The 19,792-nt window shown below is 47.8% G+C and overlaps 1 protein-coding gene across 1 annotated transcript in view; it reads left to right on the top strand.

Moving 5' to 3' along the window:
- The window catches only part of GRK2 (G protein-coupled receptor kinase 2), a 258,235-nt gene that overhangs the window by 162,390 nt on the left and 76,053 nt on the right, over positions 1-19,792 (top strand). The window contains exons 9-14 of the mRNA XM_069232942.1: positions 1,959-2,058; positions 3,359-3,437; positions 3,730-3,860; positions 10,181-10,275; positions 10,747-10,854; positions 11,606-11,672. Of these exons, the coding sequence (XP_069089043.1) occupies positions 1,959-2,058; positions 3,359-3,437; positions 3,730-3,860; positions 10,181-10,275; positions 10,747-10,854; positions 11,606-11,672 (580 nt within the window). The remainder of the gene's footprint in view (positions 1-1,958; positions 2,059-3,358; positions 3,438-3,729; positions 3,861-10,180; positions 10,276-10,746; positions 10,855-11,605; positions 11,673-19,792) is intronic.

Below are 19,792 nucleotides of genomic sequence, written 5' to 3'. Positions count from 1 at the left end.
AGTGCAGTGAGTGCTAGAGTAAAGAGAAACGCAGTCTTTGGGAAGTTAAAATTAAGAGATACGCAGAAAACGGCTAAATGAAGAGGATTTATAATCCCAAAGTCTTCCAAAGCGTCCACACGTTAGTCTCTTGAATTTCTTTCATATTGACCCCTTGAAAATTGATAATCTTTATTGTACAGAGAATTGTATGTAGATCTGCCTTTCCTTAACTTTGCCAGACAAGGTAGGGCTTGTCATATGGCTCTATCACTCAGTAAGTGTTTTTAGAGTTTGACTCTCGAGGCAAAATATTCAGTTGGTTTACACCGCCTGGACCCACAGTGAGCTTTCTGCTTTTATTTTAAGAATGTTGGAATTGGCTTCAGACAGTGTGGTGAATGTCTGTTTCCTAAGTGCACCAAAAGGGACTGTTGTGAAGAGACACTTGTTTTGTTCATCAAGCTGTGCTCAAATCAATCAATGAATCAGTGATTTCTAAAGCGCGGCTCATCACCCGCAGTTGTCAATGAGAGAGCCACAGGAATGGTCCTTGTTGCCTGCTTTCTAACAAGGCTGGTCTCTGATGCTGGGGAGACAGCATTGTCCGTTCGGACATTGAACAATTTCTTCTGTGATGTCTTAGTCTGCTGTGACTCGCCTCTGGATGTTTTCGAAGTTCTATAGAGTCTTTCTGTAAATGTGACACGTTTGAAGAAGTATCTATCAACAAATTAGTTACTTACCCTTGCTAACGCTTGTTCTAATAGACTGTATTTATTCAAATGGATTGTCGTCCTTGGGATGTGCGACAAATATTAGGATTATTTTTTTTTTCTCTATAGATTCCGAGTCTCTGCTTCAAAAGTTTCTCTTTTGTTACCTTGTGCCTTCATTTCATTTTTTATTTTTTTTGCTTCAAGTTGGACATCATCTGGCTATATTTGTTTATAATAAATTATATACATTTATTAAAGGGAAATTCCTCTAAAAAAACACCATTAAATAAAACACAAACAATAAACTGAAAACATACTTCACATTATTCTCATATAGCTTTGTCATATATCCACACGCGAACAAGCAAAAGTCTGCAAACTTTACATCAAAATCATTATAGGTTCTGAACATTGCATGTTGATCAGTCGATCGTACAATGACAGATGTGAACTCCTGCTCGACCGCCCAGTCCACCCTACTGATTGAACTGTTGTATTTTGTGCAGTGTGCCCTCTGGAATAACAACAAATTTGTTTCATATTTTCCAAGACTTTTCTAAATATTTGCATAACTGACTGATAGCAGAGCAGCAGATTTACAGACTAACAGGGCTTCTCTGTAGTCGACGCACCGTCCTGGTCTAAAGAGCGATGCTGACCGATACTCACACAGTGAAAAGAGGAAACAATGAAGAGCCCTCTCTGTCGAGTCCTTCCCTAAATGACTCACTTTGGATGAGGGACATTTCTTTCCTCAGTGATGCAGAAAATAGGTTTGCCTAGCTTTGGTATTGTAAACTGGGCACTGGTTGAGTTCAGATTTTGCGGCTCTAGTAACTTCACAAAGTCAGCCGACCTCTGAGTCTTGCTGCAATTTGCAGATGTTTTGATGTTTGACCATTCCAGTAAATAATGAGAAACTCTCTCACCAGATCCAGCACTTGCAGCACTAGAGGAAAGAAGAGTTTCACCACCATGTAAAGCAGGAGCCCTCCTTAGATCAATATTTGAGTCCACCTATTTAACTTCAGAGAGGCAGATTGTCTGCAACTCTTGCCTCTTCAGGGGCTGTCACTTCAGCTGTGCTGCCAGCTCACTCCTGCAGGGGTCACTGTGGCAGAAGCACTCGTCTCTCCCTCCTAGGAGACATTTCTTCAAGTGCAGTCCCAGATTTGGCCAGCTGATGTCGCTGTAAGATGTCTAGTTGTACCTCTCCTTGGTCACAGCTTGCCTCTGATGTGGCACCCATGTCTGTTTCAGGTATGCGATGAAGTGTCTGGATAAAAAGCGGATTAAGATGAAGCAGGGCGAGACGCTAGCCTTGAACGAGAGGATCATGCTGTCTCTCGTCAGCACTGGGGTAAGTAAAGCTTACATTATGGTGGTGCCCTTTATTTGTTTAGTTTTTTAAAAAATAAACAGTAAACTGCTTGTGACCGTCACACTCCAATCTCTGCTAACCACCAGGATTCTGTAGGGATAAGAGTAAGCATTGTTTTAAAGGAGTAAGATGTAGCTGTGAGTGTTTGCCCAAACTACCATTACAGAAATGTAGATCACAGGCTTATTTTCAGATGTATGTGACAACAGATGGGACTGCAGACGCTTCTTTCTTGACAGCTGTTTTGACTTGTTTTACACATAAAAAGTCCCCACACTCTATCTTTACAGTTGCTTACATTTGGGGGATGACTAATTGTGAAGCAGTGTGGTTGGTAGAGAAACCAAAGGACCTTTTATGGTACAGTCTCATCAACTCCCGATAAAATAAAACACAGGGTAGTCAACCCCAGCAGTGAAAAAAAGTGCTCTATTAACTCTCAGAACTTGGCAAACTGACAACAACTTGTTGAAATCTGCCCCTACACTTTGCAACCAGGAGAGTGTAGGTGAAGTAATTACAATCTGGTTGATTCTTTAAGCTAGTGACTAGTAGAACCCAGAAGATATAATCTGCACGCAGTCTACAGCCAGTAGGAGCTAAGGACAAGTGCCAGATTAAATTAATTATTTTATATAAAATGAGAGTTAGTATTTGGGTTAGATTTTTATATAGATTGAGCATTGGTAAGAGTTTTAGATGTTTTGCGCTGACTGCCCCACATTCAACCAATGTTCTGGATCTGCAAGTAAGAAAATCTGGTGCTCTCATCAGTATCCGCAAACTCCTTCGAGGTTTACTTATCTACTCCGAAGCAGCAGAGTTCTTGTAAACAGTGATGCTTGTTTCTTACTGCTGGTTCTTGAGACCTCTGCCAAGAGCGCCCCGGTGTTGAGATAATGATGTACAGGACTTCACCCGGCATGTGGAACATGAGTCTCCTCATCTAAACTGTGGCTCTTTGCAGAAGTGGTGGATGTTCTCACTTGTGGAAGGCGTTAAAAGACTAATCCATGGATCCTGGTTTTCCTCTGACTGTTGAAGTGCCAGAGTTCTTGACTCTTGACTATTCTTTAATGTTGCCCATACGTTTTTGCAGGACGCTCTGCCCTAGTTATGGCCCAAACTGATATGACAGAAGAGTTTTGGCCGCAAGTACTTGTTACAGCTGCATCTAGGGTACACCGCTTCATGGACCTTCTACTGTACATTTTTTCCAATAGAGGGAAAAGACATTGCCTTTTCTGTGTACTGATGGCTGCCTGTCTCATCTTTTCAGGACTGCCCATTCATCGTGTGCATGACCTACGCCTTCCATACTCCAGACAAGTTGTCGTTCATCTTGGACCTGATGAATGGTAAAGAGTAAACGTTATTGGGGATTGGGCTGCAAAAGAAAATGTAAACCAATGGCTGATGCTGAGGCAGGATGTGCATGGTGTGTGTTGCGCGCCGGTCACAGTGGGTCCGTTAATGGTGCTCAGGGTTATCCCTAGGTTTATGTTCCTCTACACACTTCCTCTGATTGTATTGATCCCTCCGTCGTCCAGAAGGTCCACTGCCAAGGCAGGATAGCAGCCTTTCTCTAAAGGTATAGCCCTAGACATCCTGTCTCTACTAACCATTGCTTGCTTTTCTCTCTTCCTGCAGGGGGCGACCTGCATTACCATCTCTCCCAGCACGGCGTCTTCTCGGACGTTGAGATGCGCTTCTATGCTGCTGAAATCATTCTGGGCCTAGAGCACATGCACAACCGCTTTGTGGTGTACCGGGACCTCAAGGTGAGTGCATTGTTGTGCTGGTGTTCGCGTGCACAGTGTGACGTTCCTTATTGATGCTACTTAGTGTCTTTGGGGGAGGTGGAGATGTGTTTTTAATGGGCGGTGCTTCATGGTTGCTTCAGCTCCTGGTGCCACAGGATGGACAGATTCTCATATAAATGCCCTGACCTTAGTTCCTTTCTTTCTGCGCCTTCAGGTGCGGATCCGGAGCTCTTCTCCTTATATCTGTGACAAAACTGTTTCTCAAAATGTAATGGTGTGCAAGGAACATGTCCCCTCCTAAAAAGACAGGATTTAAATCTTGTACGCACTGTTGCAAGCAGCTGTCTATGACTGATCTCCAGAAGGTGTGCTTCTGGTGCTTGGGGTCAGAACCCGACTCCAGAACCTGCGAAGACTGCACACAGATAAATATGAATGTTACATGGGAAGCAAAACCCTAGGTCACAAAACTCTACATCATGACCAGTCAATGTCGAGAGGAAGTCCTGTTTCTGCTCCCAGAGTAGTTCCCGTGGCTGATCTTCATTGTGGTCAAAGTTTTTAGGTAAGCAGAGAAGTAGCCGAAGAAGTCCGAGCGTGAATCGCCCCTTCCTGCCGTTCCTGATCTCCAGGGAAGGCGAGAGGGTGTCGGGGTGCCACACAGGCCTGCTCCTGAGAAGCAGATTCCGAACCTGGGGCCAGATGTAGCAAAGGGTTTTTCCCATTCTGTGTCAATGGGAAAATGTGTTCGTACATATGGCCCCTGGTTCTGATGGACCCTGACTTTCTGGGTCTGTCTGGGACATCATAGCAAGTCCAGGCCTTTAGGGAGGCCATGCTACACATTTCTAGCACAGTTCTGGTTTCATTTGATGCGCCTTCAGGGCCGACGGATCTGAAGGGGCTTCCAGTCAAACTCCTGCCATCTGGTTTGCCCTCTGCCTTGTCTGTGCCTTTCAAACCACCTCGGGTCCACACCAGCTTTGTTCTTCGCGCCACTCTCTTTGTGGTTCCACTGACGGTGCTGTAGATCTCTGACACCAGGCTGAATTAATCTTGACCTTGGCCAAGGCGATGCTCCAAGCAAATTGGGGCACCGCCTTTTGGCAGTCCTTCCAGCTCTGACACATTGCCTTTTATGTGCAGCCGGGCACAGACATTACACCACATACTGGGTTCAGATTCAGACCAAAGCTAGAACTGGACAATGGATGAATTTTCCCCACAATACGATGGGGACAGTTGGTACGAAGACCTACAGGATGCTAGTGGTTTGCACACTTCACCAGATACTGGGTTAGTCTCTCCCCCGCTCATGCCACAGAGGGGTGTGCACCTTTTGTGGTAGTGATCAGAAGGGCTCTAGATTTCCTTCACCTGCAGCTCCAGACTATGAAAGTTAAAACCAACGTCCTTACAAAGTTGGCTAGGCACCTATCGTCCCTCTACTGCCCCGTAATGAGGCTATTAAAGGTACGCTTTTGGGGAAAACCATGTTCTAGGGCTCTAGTCAACAAATGGGTAGCTCTTTGCCACAGACCACCTCCAAGCTCCTGTGAATTTCTACTGCAGCATCCAGCACCAGAGAGCATGGTGGTTCAGGCATCCACCAGTAAAGTCAACCCTAACGCCTTTCCTACAACCCCTCCTCACTGAGAATGTAAATGTATGGAAAGGTTTGGCAAGTGCATGGTTTCATCCGCAACCTTGCTCTATGTTCAGTAAAATCTAGGCTAGCTGTACACCAATGCACTATGGACAGTCAGATCTTACTGCTGGTCCCGGACGAGTCACAGCGTCTTTAGCCCCAGTCTATTCAGGATGACTGGGATGCGGCAACATTTGTTATCTGGCCTAGCCTGGACATGACCGATTGCTTGGGTTGGGCAATGCGTGGTGTTCCGGCGGCACGCTTGGATGTGGTCAGTGGGCATTTTAGGGGATGTTCAGGCATCCTTGATGGATTTGCCAATCAGTGGCGCTCGCGTTTGAGGTGAGAAGGCAATTGGACCCCAGAGTAATTCCAAAAGAAAGTCGCACCACAGCTCATTGATTGGATCTTGCCACACCTGCCAGTCAGTTTACCCAGCAGTGCCATCCAAGTCTGAGTTTGGCACATCCACAGCGCCAGACTGCACCAAGAGCACAGCACGGATTTGCACTGGGAATTGTTAAAGGCTAGTTGGCTCTGTTGTTTTTTGCGTGTTTGCCTGATCAGCCTTGTTTGTTCCAATCAACTGTTGTGATGAGATTACTTAAGGGTTTACAAATCATGTTACCACTGAAGCCCTTTGTAATGCTGCAGTTGGACTTGAATCTGGTTCTCACTTTTGTAATGTGCAGCCCTTTTGAGCCCATGCACAGTTGTCCACTATGCTTCTTGATTCTGAAAATGCTCTTGATGATCATAACGGCAGCTTGTCACGTGTGTTGGCTGCAGGCGCACTCGATCCAGCTGCTTCATGTACAGTATATTTTCCAGACAAACTTGTGTTTAGAACCAGAGATGTATTACTGCCGAAAGTAGTAACACTTTTTAGTGTTGGGCAAGCAAACACCCTCCTGGCATTCATTGCCCCACTTCATCCCTGAAAAGAGGAGGAGAGACGGCATCGATAGGATCCCAAAAGCAACCTCAGTTTTTTCTTTCATCGTACCATAGACCACCAGATGGGCGATCAGCTTTGTGGGATTTTTGGGGGCAAAAAAAGGGTAGGCAGCGGAGAGAAGAATCATCTCTGGGTGGATAGTCCTTCATTCAAATCTGCTATGCAGTAGCTAGATAGCAACCCCCAGAGGGTTACTGGCGCACTCCACTCGAGCCCAGGCTGCTTCTGCTGCATCTGTCAGGCTGCTACGTGAGCATCAGTGCGCAGGTTCACAAAGCGCTACTGTCTTCACCATAGGATCTTGGTGTTTTGCCTGCTCAGTTCTGCAGGACATTTTGGTCTAAGCCATTCCAAAAGCCCATCACTTAGGAGGTGCAACTTTGGTACCTATTCACAAGGTGAGGGATCTGCAGTTAGAAGTATCCATCAGAAGAACAAGTTACTTACCTTCCCTAAGTGTCTTTCTGGTTGTACCTAACCGCAGATTGCTCCCTGCCCTCCCATGTTCCCGTTCTGTGTTCCCTTTTTAGCATTTATAAAAGGTCCCAGGTTAGTGCTTATGAAACTGTGAACAACAGTTACTCTTGCTTTATGTCTGAGGGTACAGAAAGGAAAAAGATCAGTCCGGTGCACGGGGCATATTCTAAAGTGAGGAGTTTACGGTTGGAGTATCGACCAGAAAGAGTAGAAGTTAAGTAACTCATTCATTAGGCTGTGCTGGATGGCCTTGTGTGGTAAGCACGAAGTGTGCTGAAAGCCCTGCCAAAGTGTTCGTCTGAGAATATTGTACCATGTTAAATGAGTCAGAGAGCCTAAGAGGTCACCTTCTTTCTCTGTGTGTAAGAGGATAAAATCTAGTGTTTGTGCCCGTTGAAAGCAATGTTTTCTAGGAGCAGTACTCATGAATTTTCAGCGAGTATCTTCCTCAAAGCTTAACTGAACAGACAGATGGGCATCTTTTGCGACAAATTGCAGCGTTGCCTAGAGAATCCTTTAGTGCAGGTGTCCATGTGGTGCTGTTGCCCCTCTAGATGTATTTATTTTATCCCTTCGATAAGAAAGACATAACAATCTACAGTTGAGGATCCTACTTCATGGCATCATTTTACAAGCGCAAACTCAACAGCTATAGATAGCTCTACAAAGGAATGTCTACCTGAAGAAAGGATCATCTTGTAAAGTAATCAAAGTATTTTCCTATGCATTTGACATTTTAATGTTCCCATACTGGATCCAGTCTGTCTCTCATATGCCACTGGCCATAGGTTAAAGCAGATAGTAATTTGGCCTGGGTAACTACCCAACCCGCTACGCAAAAGCGAATGCTGAAAGTAAAAGGAAGAGCTTTCTTCTTGTTTCTGTGGCAACATAATAGCTGTACTAACCTAAAGCATTTAACCACACCCCCAAATCGGTATAGTTTGAGAATACTCATTTTTTCCCTATACATGACAAGTGTTGCTTTTCCTGATACACCTGCATGATCGTTACCTGTAGACACACGTGAAAAGAGGGTACTTTTCAGCCTTCAAAGGCGTAGGACATTTTTCAGTCTTTTTCTAGACAATGGAACTGATTGAGGGGCCCTTACGGAGTTGGCTTCTGTTATGCACATATGATTCCCTTATCTCCATGGCCACTCCCACACCCTCCCTCAGAATTGACCTCATATTGCTCACACGGTTATAAACCTCTGCAGCGCTGAGATCTAAATGCAGCCAGTGAATGGTGTGATGGAGAGGGCAGGAAGCAAAGCTCGTCAACACCTGGTTGACAAGAACAGGTGGAAGTTTGCGTCTCCTTCCTCAAATCTGAGAGAATTCTGCATTTTATAAACTTCTGCACCAGGAAACGTTACAACTGTGTATACTAAAGACTAGAACACAAACAGCTGCGATTTACGACTGTCTGGCTGCCCGTTTAGTGTATTTATGGCCTCATACAAGGAAGAATTAACTGAGTCTGAACCTGGTGTTTTTTGCTGACGTGGACTTGAGGTTTCAAGTCTCTTCCACTGTTTAGAATCAGTGACCGAGGTAAGTCAGCCCAGGAGCTTTTGTTGTCCAACGGTTTCACATCTGAAAGTTCCTAGAGCATATCCCAGGGTTCATTTTACACCTGACAGATCACTGGATGGTGTTTGCATAAATGCTGATAATTGACTCATTGCTACATTGTAATGCTTTGTATATCTGTGCAGTGTAGCGTGTAGTGTTGCAACTTTCCGAAGAGGGTAGTTGGGACCGAGCAGCCACAGGTTGAACTAATACTATATTGGAAACATTAATTTCTATTATAATACTTGGGCTAGTGTTGGACAACAAAATGCTGCTCAAAACCACCATTGCACATGGGTTTTGGTTACTCAACATATGTGAATATTTGAATCAGCCTCACACAGCCAAATGACTTGCAATTGACATGTAGCAATACAGGAAAACCCTCTTGTCTGTCTGCTCCAAGGTTGTTTATTTACATTTTTTTAAGTAAAGCCATTAAAGTGGACAGCTGTACCCTTTCCGCTCCTCTCCACCCTACCCTTTATCCTAAACCCTTCTTCCAGTGGATGCCATATCAGGTCCGAGCCTCTCCCATTCCATGGAATAACTTCCTCCCACGCTTCACGGATTCAGGACTGCCCTCGAAGCTCGCCTCCCTAAGAGTAATCCCTGTGTTCCAAAACCCGCCGTGCCCTCTGCTGTTTCAAATTGTAGCCATTGTAGAGTCGTCGCGTCTATTAGAGACCTGCAGCTTGAAACTTGTTTATCCAAATGTATCATACTTTGACTAATTGTTTTTCCAGTGCGTATCCAGCAATTTTCCACTATTCATTCATTCTCGTCAGTCGTTGATAATTTAATCTATGAGCCGAAGTCTGTCTGTAGCCTTTTACTTGCTATGTACAGTGTTTCTCAAAGAACTGTTTGTGCTACTACAAATATAGAAGGAGGATCTAAGTAGTTGTAACAGTCATAGCTTAGGATCAGGACAGTAGCAGATGTTGAATTCGTTAAAGAGTATTTTACCCGCTCTTTCACCGGAGGAAAGGTTTCAATATCGAGGCTGTGTGTGTGCACAGATTCTCCTTTGTGTGTATATGCGTCTCTTTGTGATTTCTGTGTACTTCTTGCTATTTTGTGGAAGTACCACTGCAGCACCGCACTCTAGAAAGGAGGACATTGTTAAACTAGAAATAAAAACCTGCAAAATCCCCGTCAACATCAGAACTGCCCGTGCCCACCTATATTTCAGAAAGGATCTTAAATCCACTCTTCTGAGAATATTGTAACTGTAAACCAAAGGAATCATCACCAGTGATTATTCTCATTCTTGCAAATGATCTTAAATCGCAGCTTTGATTATTCCTACCTTCCGCACATAAATGTTCTCTTCCTAGGTTTACTTCTTAGAAGTTTACACACACAGTATCTCTAGTCTGAGTGGGGACTTACTTATCACAAGCTCAGACCAGGTTTGGAAAGGGCTAATTGTGCAGGGGGTTCCTAACATGCATTTGCAGTAAGGTTTCATGGCTTAGCTGAGCTTGTTAATGTAGCCTTTCGTTTGGCTGATTTTTCTTGATGTTGGCGTGAATTCCCGTCTCTAGCTTCTGGGTGGGTTTAATTCTAGGATAGCGGGGTCAAGTCAGTGTTCTGTAAGATTCTTTCTTTCTCTGTTTCTTTCACTCGGTTAATAGTGGATTCCTCTCTTTGTTTCACCCTTGTGCAGCCGGCGAATATTCTCTTGGACGAGCATGGACATGTGAGGATATCAGACCTGGGCTTAGCCTGCGACTTCTCCAAGAAGAAGCCACATGCCAGTGTGTGAGTATTTCGCTGCGTCTTCGCTTACTAAATCATGGGCGTTTCACTTATGTACCAGTCACCCTAACGTTATAATGTCCATTCATGCGGCGCACTCCAGCCTGCCTCCCACAGCCAAACCTTCCGCAGATTCTCGTACAGCTCTTCTGCAGCCAGCTGGCCTGGACCCACAGTCTGGAGCATCCCATATCCAGGGCTCCTCCGCCTTGGCATACAGCTTCCCATAGCTATCAGTCCTGCATGATTCTCCATTGCTCCCCCATGTCCAGCTTGCTTTCACGATACAGCTCCTTCGCTGGTAGGCCTCCAGCATCATTTCAGACAGCCTCCCAGAAGCTATTGCTCCTGCACCATTCTTTACAGCAGTTACGCACCGTTCCATAATGTTCTTCTGCAGCCATCAGCTTTGCACCATTCACTGGTCCAACCTTTATAGTTCTACAACATAAAGTCTTTCCTCTCTCTCTGCAGCGGCACGCACGGTTACATGGCTCCAGAGGTCCTGCAGAAGGGAGTGGCGTATGACAGCAGTGCCGACTGGTTTTCACTGGGGTGCATGCTTTTCAAGCTGTTAAGAGGGTGAGTTTTAAGGGCAGCTGCTTTTCTATGGATTGATACACTGTGCATTAAGGTGCCTGGGTGAGGGGGTGAAGGACCAGGGCAATGCCAGAGAAGGATTACTTGCAGCACTAGGGGCCTAGTCACAAACTACAATTTGAAGTATGTTTAGTAGTACTTTAATAGTACTTCTAAAGGACAACTAAATGCTATTTATGAAAGATACGAGTGCAAATCTCCACCTCTCCAATCTTTTCTATGCAGACTTAAGTTTACTACTTAAATGTGAGCAGCACCAGGGGAGTGGTTGAAAAATGTGGAGTTCTTACTACAAAGTAGGTGGGGCTAGGGGGGAATAAGAGGTTTGGGGAGGGTTAAGAAGGGCATTTTCGAGGGACATGCACTCAACCATAAGAGGGCCATCAAGTGAGAGATCTTCATATAGTAAACTATAAGGGAAATTTAGAGCTTTATTAAACTTGAAAAACAATAGTAAAAATATTTTTCATTTAAATAATAAAAATCCATTTATTATAATAATGTTAAAAATAGAACAACATAAATAATGCTACTGGACTTTGAACTTAATTTCAAAATAAATATTAATTTAAAGATATATACGAAATGATTACAAAATGTTTTAAATATTTATTAACATAAATTCCACCTAAAGACAAATGCTTCTATTTAATTACGTATTAAGAATTATGTTGCAAATAGAATTGACTGAAATGATCAGGTCTCAGTCCTGTTTGTGTTTTCCTTGTCCCAGGCACAGCCCCTTCCGACAGCACAAGACGAAGGACAAGCATGAGATCGATCGAATGACACTGACCATGGTAAGTGGCAAGAGGGCGAGCAGGACTGATTAAATGACATCGAGAGGTCTGGGTAGGAGGTCCACACAGTGCTGACATAGGAAGGGTTTACTTTTGATGAGAGGCCTTGGAAAGAGTACAGGAAGGCAGGAGGCCCTGTAACCGGGGAGGTAAGTGAGGGCTGAGCCATTGTTTGTAAAGGGTCAGAAGTACTCGCTTCCTAATGAGAAGGCAGAAGCTCTGGTACTTGGTAAGCACAGGGTGGGAATCTTGCAAAGTTTGCATTAGTGGACTCTGTGGGTCTCTTTGTAAAGACTTCCCCCTTTCAGCTTACAGCACGGGAGGAGCCTCTTAGAGCAGGAGTCTTCATTACTTCCCACCATTCTCTGAAGGGAGTGTCTTTCAGTCTTAGGTGCTAAAGTGCACAACCCTGAGGTGGCCATTTTAAAGAATGGGGGTTCCCTTTGGGTGCCCTTGGGGGGAGCCTTGTTCCCGCGTAGCCCAGGATCCTGCGGTTCATTTCTGACTTGCCTGAGACTACTGCATCTCATGCATAAACCATTGCCCAATGCACCAAGCCAGTTATTTATTTACAGGCTACTTTTGCCTCATATTTGACACCAGAGAAATGTGTAACTCCTTTTTCTCAAAATGATCCCCTATCACTGAGTCCATGCTCTTCGAAGTTCTGATCTGCAGTCTCCCCTTGGGTTCTCCCTGCAAAATATATGCAAAAAAAACCTTTTACAACTTTCATATTTTTCCAGTAAATGATGGTTTTCCCCACGATCCTTCACATGTTTTAGGATAGCGACAATAAACCTCTTCTTTTCGTCACACTCATTAAGTATCGTAAACCTATTAAACCATCTTCTGACCGGTCACAGCAATGTTCTGTTACTTAGCAGGTACCAAACAAATCCACCTGCACCACTAAGGACTGTGTTACCCACTTTTGGTAATGTGTGTCAAGCAGCCCGCAAGCTTCCAGGATCCAGGACTGTGAGGTGCATTCTAGCGCAGATCCTGTAGGGTCAGATGTGCCCCATACCTTTAAGCGAGTGAGGTTTCTACTGCAGCAGTTCATGCATGGGAGAGATAAGTGGAAGTCCTCGCCTGCAGGTCTTGTGGGCAAAGTAGTTCACTATTCCTCAGTTCAGAGTTCCAACATGTAAACCTATCCAGCCCAGCTTCTGTATTAAATAATTATCTGTAAAGACGCAGCAGTGGCTTGGGTTAGGCAGTGCTTGTTTCTGCTCCCCAGACTCAAGGAAAGAAAAAGTCATGCCCTGGTGAGAAATAGTCCCAGTGTGCAGCCCTCGTCTAATGTGCTGCTGTAATGCTATTCTGTCCAACCATGCTGTTCTGCTTCTGTTCTGGTCCATCAAATTGCTCTGTCCCGGCACACTGTCCTCTAATGCTGCTCTGTCCCACCGTGTATCTCTGAAGCTCCTCCGTCCCGCCACACACTCCTCTAATGCTGCTCTGTCCCACCGTGTATCTCTGAAGCTCCTCCGTCCCGCCACACACTCCTCTAATGCTGCTCCTTCCCACCATGTATCTCTGAAGCTCCTCCGTCCCGCCACACTCTCCTCTAATGCTGCTCTGTCTCACCATGTATCTCTGAAGCTCCTCCGTCCCGCCACACACTCCTCTAATGCTGCTCTGTCCCACCGTGTATCTCTGAAGCTCCTCCGTCCCGCCACACTCTCCTCTAATGCTGCTCTGTCCCACCGTGTATCTCTGAAGCTCCTCCGTCCCGCCACACACTCCTCTAATGTTGCTCTGTCCCACCGTGTATCTCTGAAGCTCCTCCGTCCCGCCACACTCTCCTCTAATGCTGCTCTGTCCCACCGTGTATCTCTGAAGCTCCTCCGTCCCGCCACACACTCCTCTAATGTTGCTCTGTCCCACTATGTATCTCTGAAGCTCCTCCGTCCCGCCACACACTCCTCTAATGCTGCTCTGTCCCACCGTGTATCTCTGAAGCTCCTCCGTCCCGCCACACTCTCCTCTAATGCTGCTCTGTCCCACTGTGTATCTCTGAAGCTCCTCCGTCCCGCCACACACTCCTCTAATGCTGCTCTGTCCCACTATGTATCTCTGAAGCTCCTCCGTCCCGCCACACACTCTTCTAATGCTCGTCTGCCCCACCCTGTATCTCTGAAGCTCCTCCGTCCCGCCACACACTCCTCTGTCCCACCGTGTATCTCTGAAGCTCCTCTGTCCCGGCATACACTCCTCTAATGCTGCTCCGTCCCACCATGTATCTCTGAAGCTCCTCCGTCCCGCCACACACTCCTCTAATGCTCGTCTGACCCACCCTGTATCTCTGAAGCTCCTCCGTCCCGCCACACACTCCTCTAATGCTGCTCTGTCCCACTGTGTATCTCTGAAGCTCCTCCGTCCCGGCATACACTCCTCTAATGCTGCTCCGTCCCACCATGTATCTCTGAAGCTCCTCCGTCCCGCCACACACTCCTCTAATGCTGCTCTGTCCCACCGTGTTTCTCTGAAGCTCCTCCGTCCCGGCACACACTCCTCTAATGCTGCTCCGTCCCACCATGTATCTCTGAAGCTTGAGTGACCTTTGACCTCTGTGGCCACTAGATCACTCCCCGCGCGTACAGCGACACCCAGCTGTCCCCGTGCCCCCCCTCCGCCCCTCCCTCCCTTTAATCCCCCCCCCCCCTTCTCCCGAATGGCCATCCCTGGTGTCTAGTGATAAGTGCCGTCCTGTAATCACTGTGTGTTTTTCCTTGTCCTGAGTTACCGTGTCTTAGCTGTTCGCTTTCTCCATGTTCTGCCTTGTCTTAGCTGTCTGTATTTTGCGTATTTTGCCTTGTCTTAGCCGCTTGCGTTCTCCGTGTTCTGCCTTGTCTTAACTGTTTGTATTTTGCGTATTTTGCCTCGTCTTAGCCGCTTGTTTACTCAGTGTTTAGCTTTGTCTTAGCCGTTTGGTTTCTCTGTGTTTAGCCTCAGCTGCTTGTTTTTTGTGCGTTTCTCCGCCCCGTGTGACCCTCCTGCCGCCACCCCCCCAGAGCCTCGGCTCCCCCGAGCCGTCTCCTTTTCCCGCCGCTGCGGCCCTGCACCCCTCGAGCCCCCATTCGTCCACGCCTCCCAGCTGCTCCTCCCTACCTCCTCCCCTTCTTAATGGCGGTCGCTGTGCGACAGCGCAGCGAGCGCGCAAGAGGCAAGCCCGTTTGGGCCTGTCCACGCCTGGACCGCGCCCAGCGCCACCCCCCTGGTCCACGGAACCCCCGCACCTCCAGACACCACTACACTGCCAGCGACCTCAACGCCCTCAACCCTGGCCGCTCCACAGCATGCTTCCAGTCCTCACCAAGGAACACCCACGGACCCTTCTCCTGCCACAACTGCAGATTCACCTGCAACAGAACCACCAAACCTCCAAAGACCAGAACCAACCACCTCCAAGGCGTACTCCTTAACACCCGCTCCGCATGCAAACACGCCATCGAGCTCTGGGACCTGCTCACCACCTCAGCCCCGGACGTGGCCTTCCTTACCGAAACCTGGTGGAACAACTCCTCAGCGCCCGACATCGCCATAGCCATCCCGGAGGGCTACAAGATCACCCGCAGGGATTGCACAAACGGAATCGGAGGAGGAATAGCCATCGCCCACAAGACCACCCTCAAGGTCCACACCCACACGGACGACACCCTCAAGACCGCCGAACATCTGCACTTCCAAATGCACACCGACCCCAACACCACCCTCAGAGGAACGCTCGTCTACAGACCCCCAGGACCACGGGCACCCATCAGCGACGCCATCTCTGACCTTGCCAGCGCCCACGCACTCGCCTCTGCAGACTACATCCTCCTCAGGGACCTCAACTTCCACCTCGAGAACAACAACAACGTCTACTCCACCACCCTGATCCACAACCTCGGCCTCAGACAACTCATTGCCACACACTTGACCCCATCTTCTCCACAAGCGCCCTCATCACCTTCAACCACACCACCGAACTCCACTGGACCGATCACCATTGCATCCACTTCACTTTCCAGAAACAGGCCAAGCACCACCGTACCCTACAACCACCCCGCTGCCACTGGAGCAAAGTCACCCAAGACCAGCTGACCTGCGCCCTTGCCCAGAACCCACCCAACGACCCCACCGTCCCAGACACCGCCGCCCACAACCTCAGACAGTGGATCGACTGCGCGAACTCACTCGCCCCACTCAAGAAGACCTCCAACAACCAAGCCACCAAGAAAGCCACCTGGTTCACCGAAGAGCTCCAGGCCTCCAAGCGCATTTGCTGGAAACTTAAGAATAAATGGCTCACCGAACACACACCCGACAGCCTCACGCCCACAAAGACGCCACCCGCAGACACCACCAACTAATCAGACTAGCCAAAAGATCATCCTTCAAAGACCGTCTAGATAACAACGCATACGATAGCAAAGAGCTCTTCAGCATCGTGAAAGAACTCTCCAACCCCAGCACCAACGTCAACGACATTCCACCCTCACAAGAGCTCTGCGACTCTCTGGCCACATTCATCCACCAAAAGATCACCGACATCCACGACAGCTTCAACACCACAGCCGCCCCCACCACGCCAGACACCACCCCGCTAATACCACCCGCTCCGATCGCCTAACCTCCTGGGCCAACGTCAGCGACACCAAGACACTCAAATTCATGAACTCCATCCACTCCGGATCACCGTCAGACCCATGCCCCCACCATGTGTACAACAAAGCAGACGCAGCCATCGCCCCTAACTACGGAAGGTCATCAACATCTCCTTCGAAACAGCAACCTTCCCGGAAAGCTGGAAACACGCCGAAATCAACGCCCTCCTTAAGAAGCCCAAAGCAGACCCCCAGGACTTTAAGAACTTCCGACCCATCTCCCTACTCCCGTTCCCTGCGAAGGTCATCGAGAAAATCATCAACGCACAATTGACTCGCCACCTCGAAAACAACGACATCCTGGACCCCTCCCAATCCGGCTTCCGATAAAACCACAGCACCAAGACCACGCTCCTCACCACCACAGACGACATCAGGCGCCAAATGGACAACGGCGAAACATCAGCCCTCATCCTCCTGGACCTTTCAGCCGCCTTCGACACGGTATGCCATCACACTCTGAGAACCCGCCTCTCCGAAGCCAGAATACAAGAGAAAGCCCTCGAGTGGACTACATCCTTCCTCTCCGACGAACCCAGAGAGTCCGCCTCCCTCCCTTCCGCTCCAAAGCCACCAAAATCATCTGCGGCGCACCCCAGGGCTCATCCCTCAGCCCAACATTATTCAACATCTACATGGCACCCCTCGCTCAAGTAGCCCGCCAACACAACCTCAACATCATCTCCTACGCTGACGACACCCAGCTCATCCTCTCCCTCACCAAGGACCGCACACCGCCAAGTCCAACCTCCACGAGGGAATGCAGGCCGTTGCCGAATGGATGAGAAACAGAGGCCTGAAACTGAACTCGGACAAGACGAGGTCCTCATCCTCGGACCCAACCCCTCCGCCTGGGACGACTCCTGGTGGCCAACATCCCTAGCAACCCCACCAACACCAACCGACCACGCACGCAATCTGGGCTTCATCCTCGACTCCTCCCTCTCCATGTCAAAACAGGTCAACGCAGTCACCTCCTCCTGCTACAACACTCTCCGCAGGATCTACAAGTGGATCCCAACAGACACTAGAAAAACAGTGACGCAGGCCCTCGTTAGCAGCAGGCTAGACTACGGCAACGCACTCTACACAGGCATCCCGACAAAACAACTACGGCGCCTCCAACGCATCCAAACCGCCTCCGCCCGACTGATCCTCAACGTACCCCGCCGCAACCACATCACACCCCACCTAAGAGACCTCCACTGGCTACCCGTTGACCAGAGGATCACTTTCAAGCTCCTCACCCACGCACACAAAGCGCTCCACAACACCGGACCTGCCTACCTCAACAACAGACTCCGCTTCTATACTTCCACCCGCCAGCTCCGCTCCGCAGACCTCGCACTCGCCACCGTCCCCCGCATCCACCGAAAGACATCCGGCGGTAGATCCTTCTCCTACCTCGCAGCCAAGACATGGAACACTCTCCCAACCAACCTGTGATGGACCCAGGACCTACTCACCTTCAGAAGACTCCTCAAGACCTGGCTCTTTGACCAGTAGCAGCTTACCCCCCCCACCCCCTCAGCACCTTGAAACCCTAACGTGTATGTAGTGCGCTCTATAAATAGATTGATTGATTGAAGCTCCTCCGTCCCGGCACACACTCCTCTAATCTTGCTCTGTCCCACCATGTATCTCTGAAGCTCCTCCGTCCCGCCACACACTCCTTTAATGCTGCTCTGCCCCACCGTGTATCTCTGAAGCTCCTCCGTCCCGGCACACTCCTCTAATGCTGCTCTGTCCCACCATGTATCTCTAAAGCTCCTCCGTCCCGCCACACACTCCTCTAATGCTGCTCTGTCCCACTGTGTATCTCTGAAGCTCCTCTATCCCGGCACACACTCCTCTAATGCTGCTCTGCCCCAGTATGCAGCATCAGGATAGGAATGCTGCACACCTTTCTCTGCTAGCAGACATGTGTGGCTGCAGATTCACGTGCTCTGCATACTCCCTCCATCTATTGTTGGGCTCGGGCATTACAAGTCGTTTTTCTTCAAAGGAAAATAGCACTTTTTGTTTTTTTTAATGCATACTAATTCGTTAAGAAATAACAATGCGCACTGCACATATAGTTGCATATAGTACTCTCACCCGCCGAGCTAAATGAAGTCAGTGCCCATGTGCATTGTGGACTAAGGGAGGAGTCTCACAGCATCCCATAGCGTGAAGCTTCTTTGAAGAAAAATAACTTGTAATGTTTGAGTCCAGCAGTAAGTAGCAGGAGTATGCAAAGAATGTGAATCTACAGCACTACACACTACAAACAGATACTTACAGAGTAAGTAACGTTTCCTTACTAGCCATAGCTATAAAGCAGTCAGTATGACTAGTGCTCTGAAAGATTTGCACCTGTTTTACCCACCACATTACAGAATTCTTACCAACATCTTTGGGGTTTCTTTCACACTTAGGATGCTGGTACTGTATCTGGCGAAGACCGGTATTGATAAGTGCTGGAAACTCTATTTTCCAAAATTTCTCCTTCCTGTATTAACTTATTGCCAGTGTGACACAGCCTCTCTTAAAAAAGAGCATTGCGAGACCCTTAACTTCTAATCATTGTGAGATGAGTTTGTTAACGCCTTCAGAGACATCACTCGCAGCTTATTAACCAGTGCCAGGGGATCTCAGTTGAACCATAAGACATCACTCACTGCTTCTATTAACCTTGTAATCACCTTGAAGTAGCATGTCTTACACCTTCAAGATATCACTCGCAACCCCACTATAACCAGCATTGGATTACTTTTCCAGCATGAGATCTTCCTAGATTCACAACCCTAAGATACCTTTCACACAGTAGGAGTAAATCAATTATGTTTTCTTGATTTAAACACTTTTTAAAAGTTGCAGTCCTCCACTCCAGCAGGTCTTGCTGTAAGACTCTGTGCTTGGCGAGAGGCTAACCCCATCGCACGGGTCATTTGGAACAATCTTGGTTGATTTGTAATCATTTGTTTTTGTGAGGATCTTGGATCATTTGTTTTTGTTTGTTCAGTTTTTTCCAAAATCTTTGAGATGTTCTTTTTCTCTGATTTTGGTTGTATAATATTTCAGTTTTTACCCTAGCCATTTTTGGGGGGGTTTTGGCCATCACCTGAGGCCAGGAGGTTTGGAATTTCTACTTAGTAAGCATTTATTGATTTTTAATGACTGAGCGCTGCCTGATTAATAAAGAGATACGGTGATCCTATTGAGGTGTAGGGGCAGCCTTCAGGAGAGTTATTGCATAGAGGCTGGTTGCTTAATTGTCTGACCCTGTCCATTCTCTGGGTGGTTCATGGGGCTAGGGACGAGTACACCTGCAGGCTTGCCTCTCAAAGTCGTGTGTCTCACTCAAGCATCATGGTGAGCCACCTGGGAGTGGCTTGTTTCCATTATGTTGAAGAGCATTGCTTGACGCCAGTATTGGCGGCCCTGTGTGGCCATCTGGCACCACTAAGCCGGCCACCATTAAAG

The sequence above is a fragment of the Pleurodeles waltl genome, chromosome 4_2 (genome assembly GCF_031143425.1).
Source record: "Pleurodeles waltl isolate 20211129_DDA chromosome 4_2, aPleWal1.hap1.20221129, whole genome shotgun sequence".
NCBI classification, from domain to species: Eukaryota; Metazoa; Chordata; class Amphibia; order Caudata; family Salamandridae; genus Pleurodeles; species Pleurodeles waltl.
Note: the sequence above shows the minus strand (reverse complement) of the source record. Positions and strands in the feature narration are given on the sequence as shown.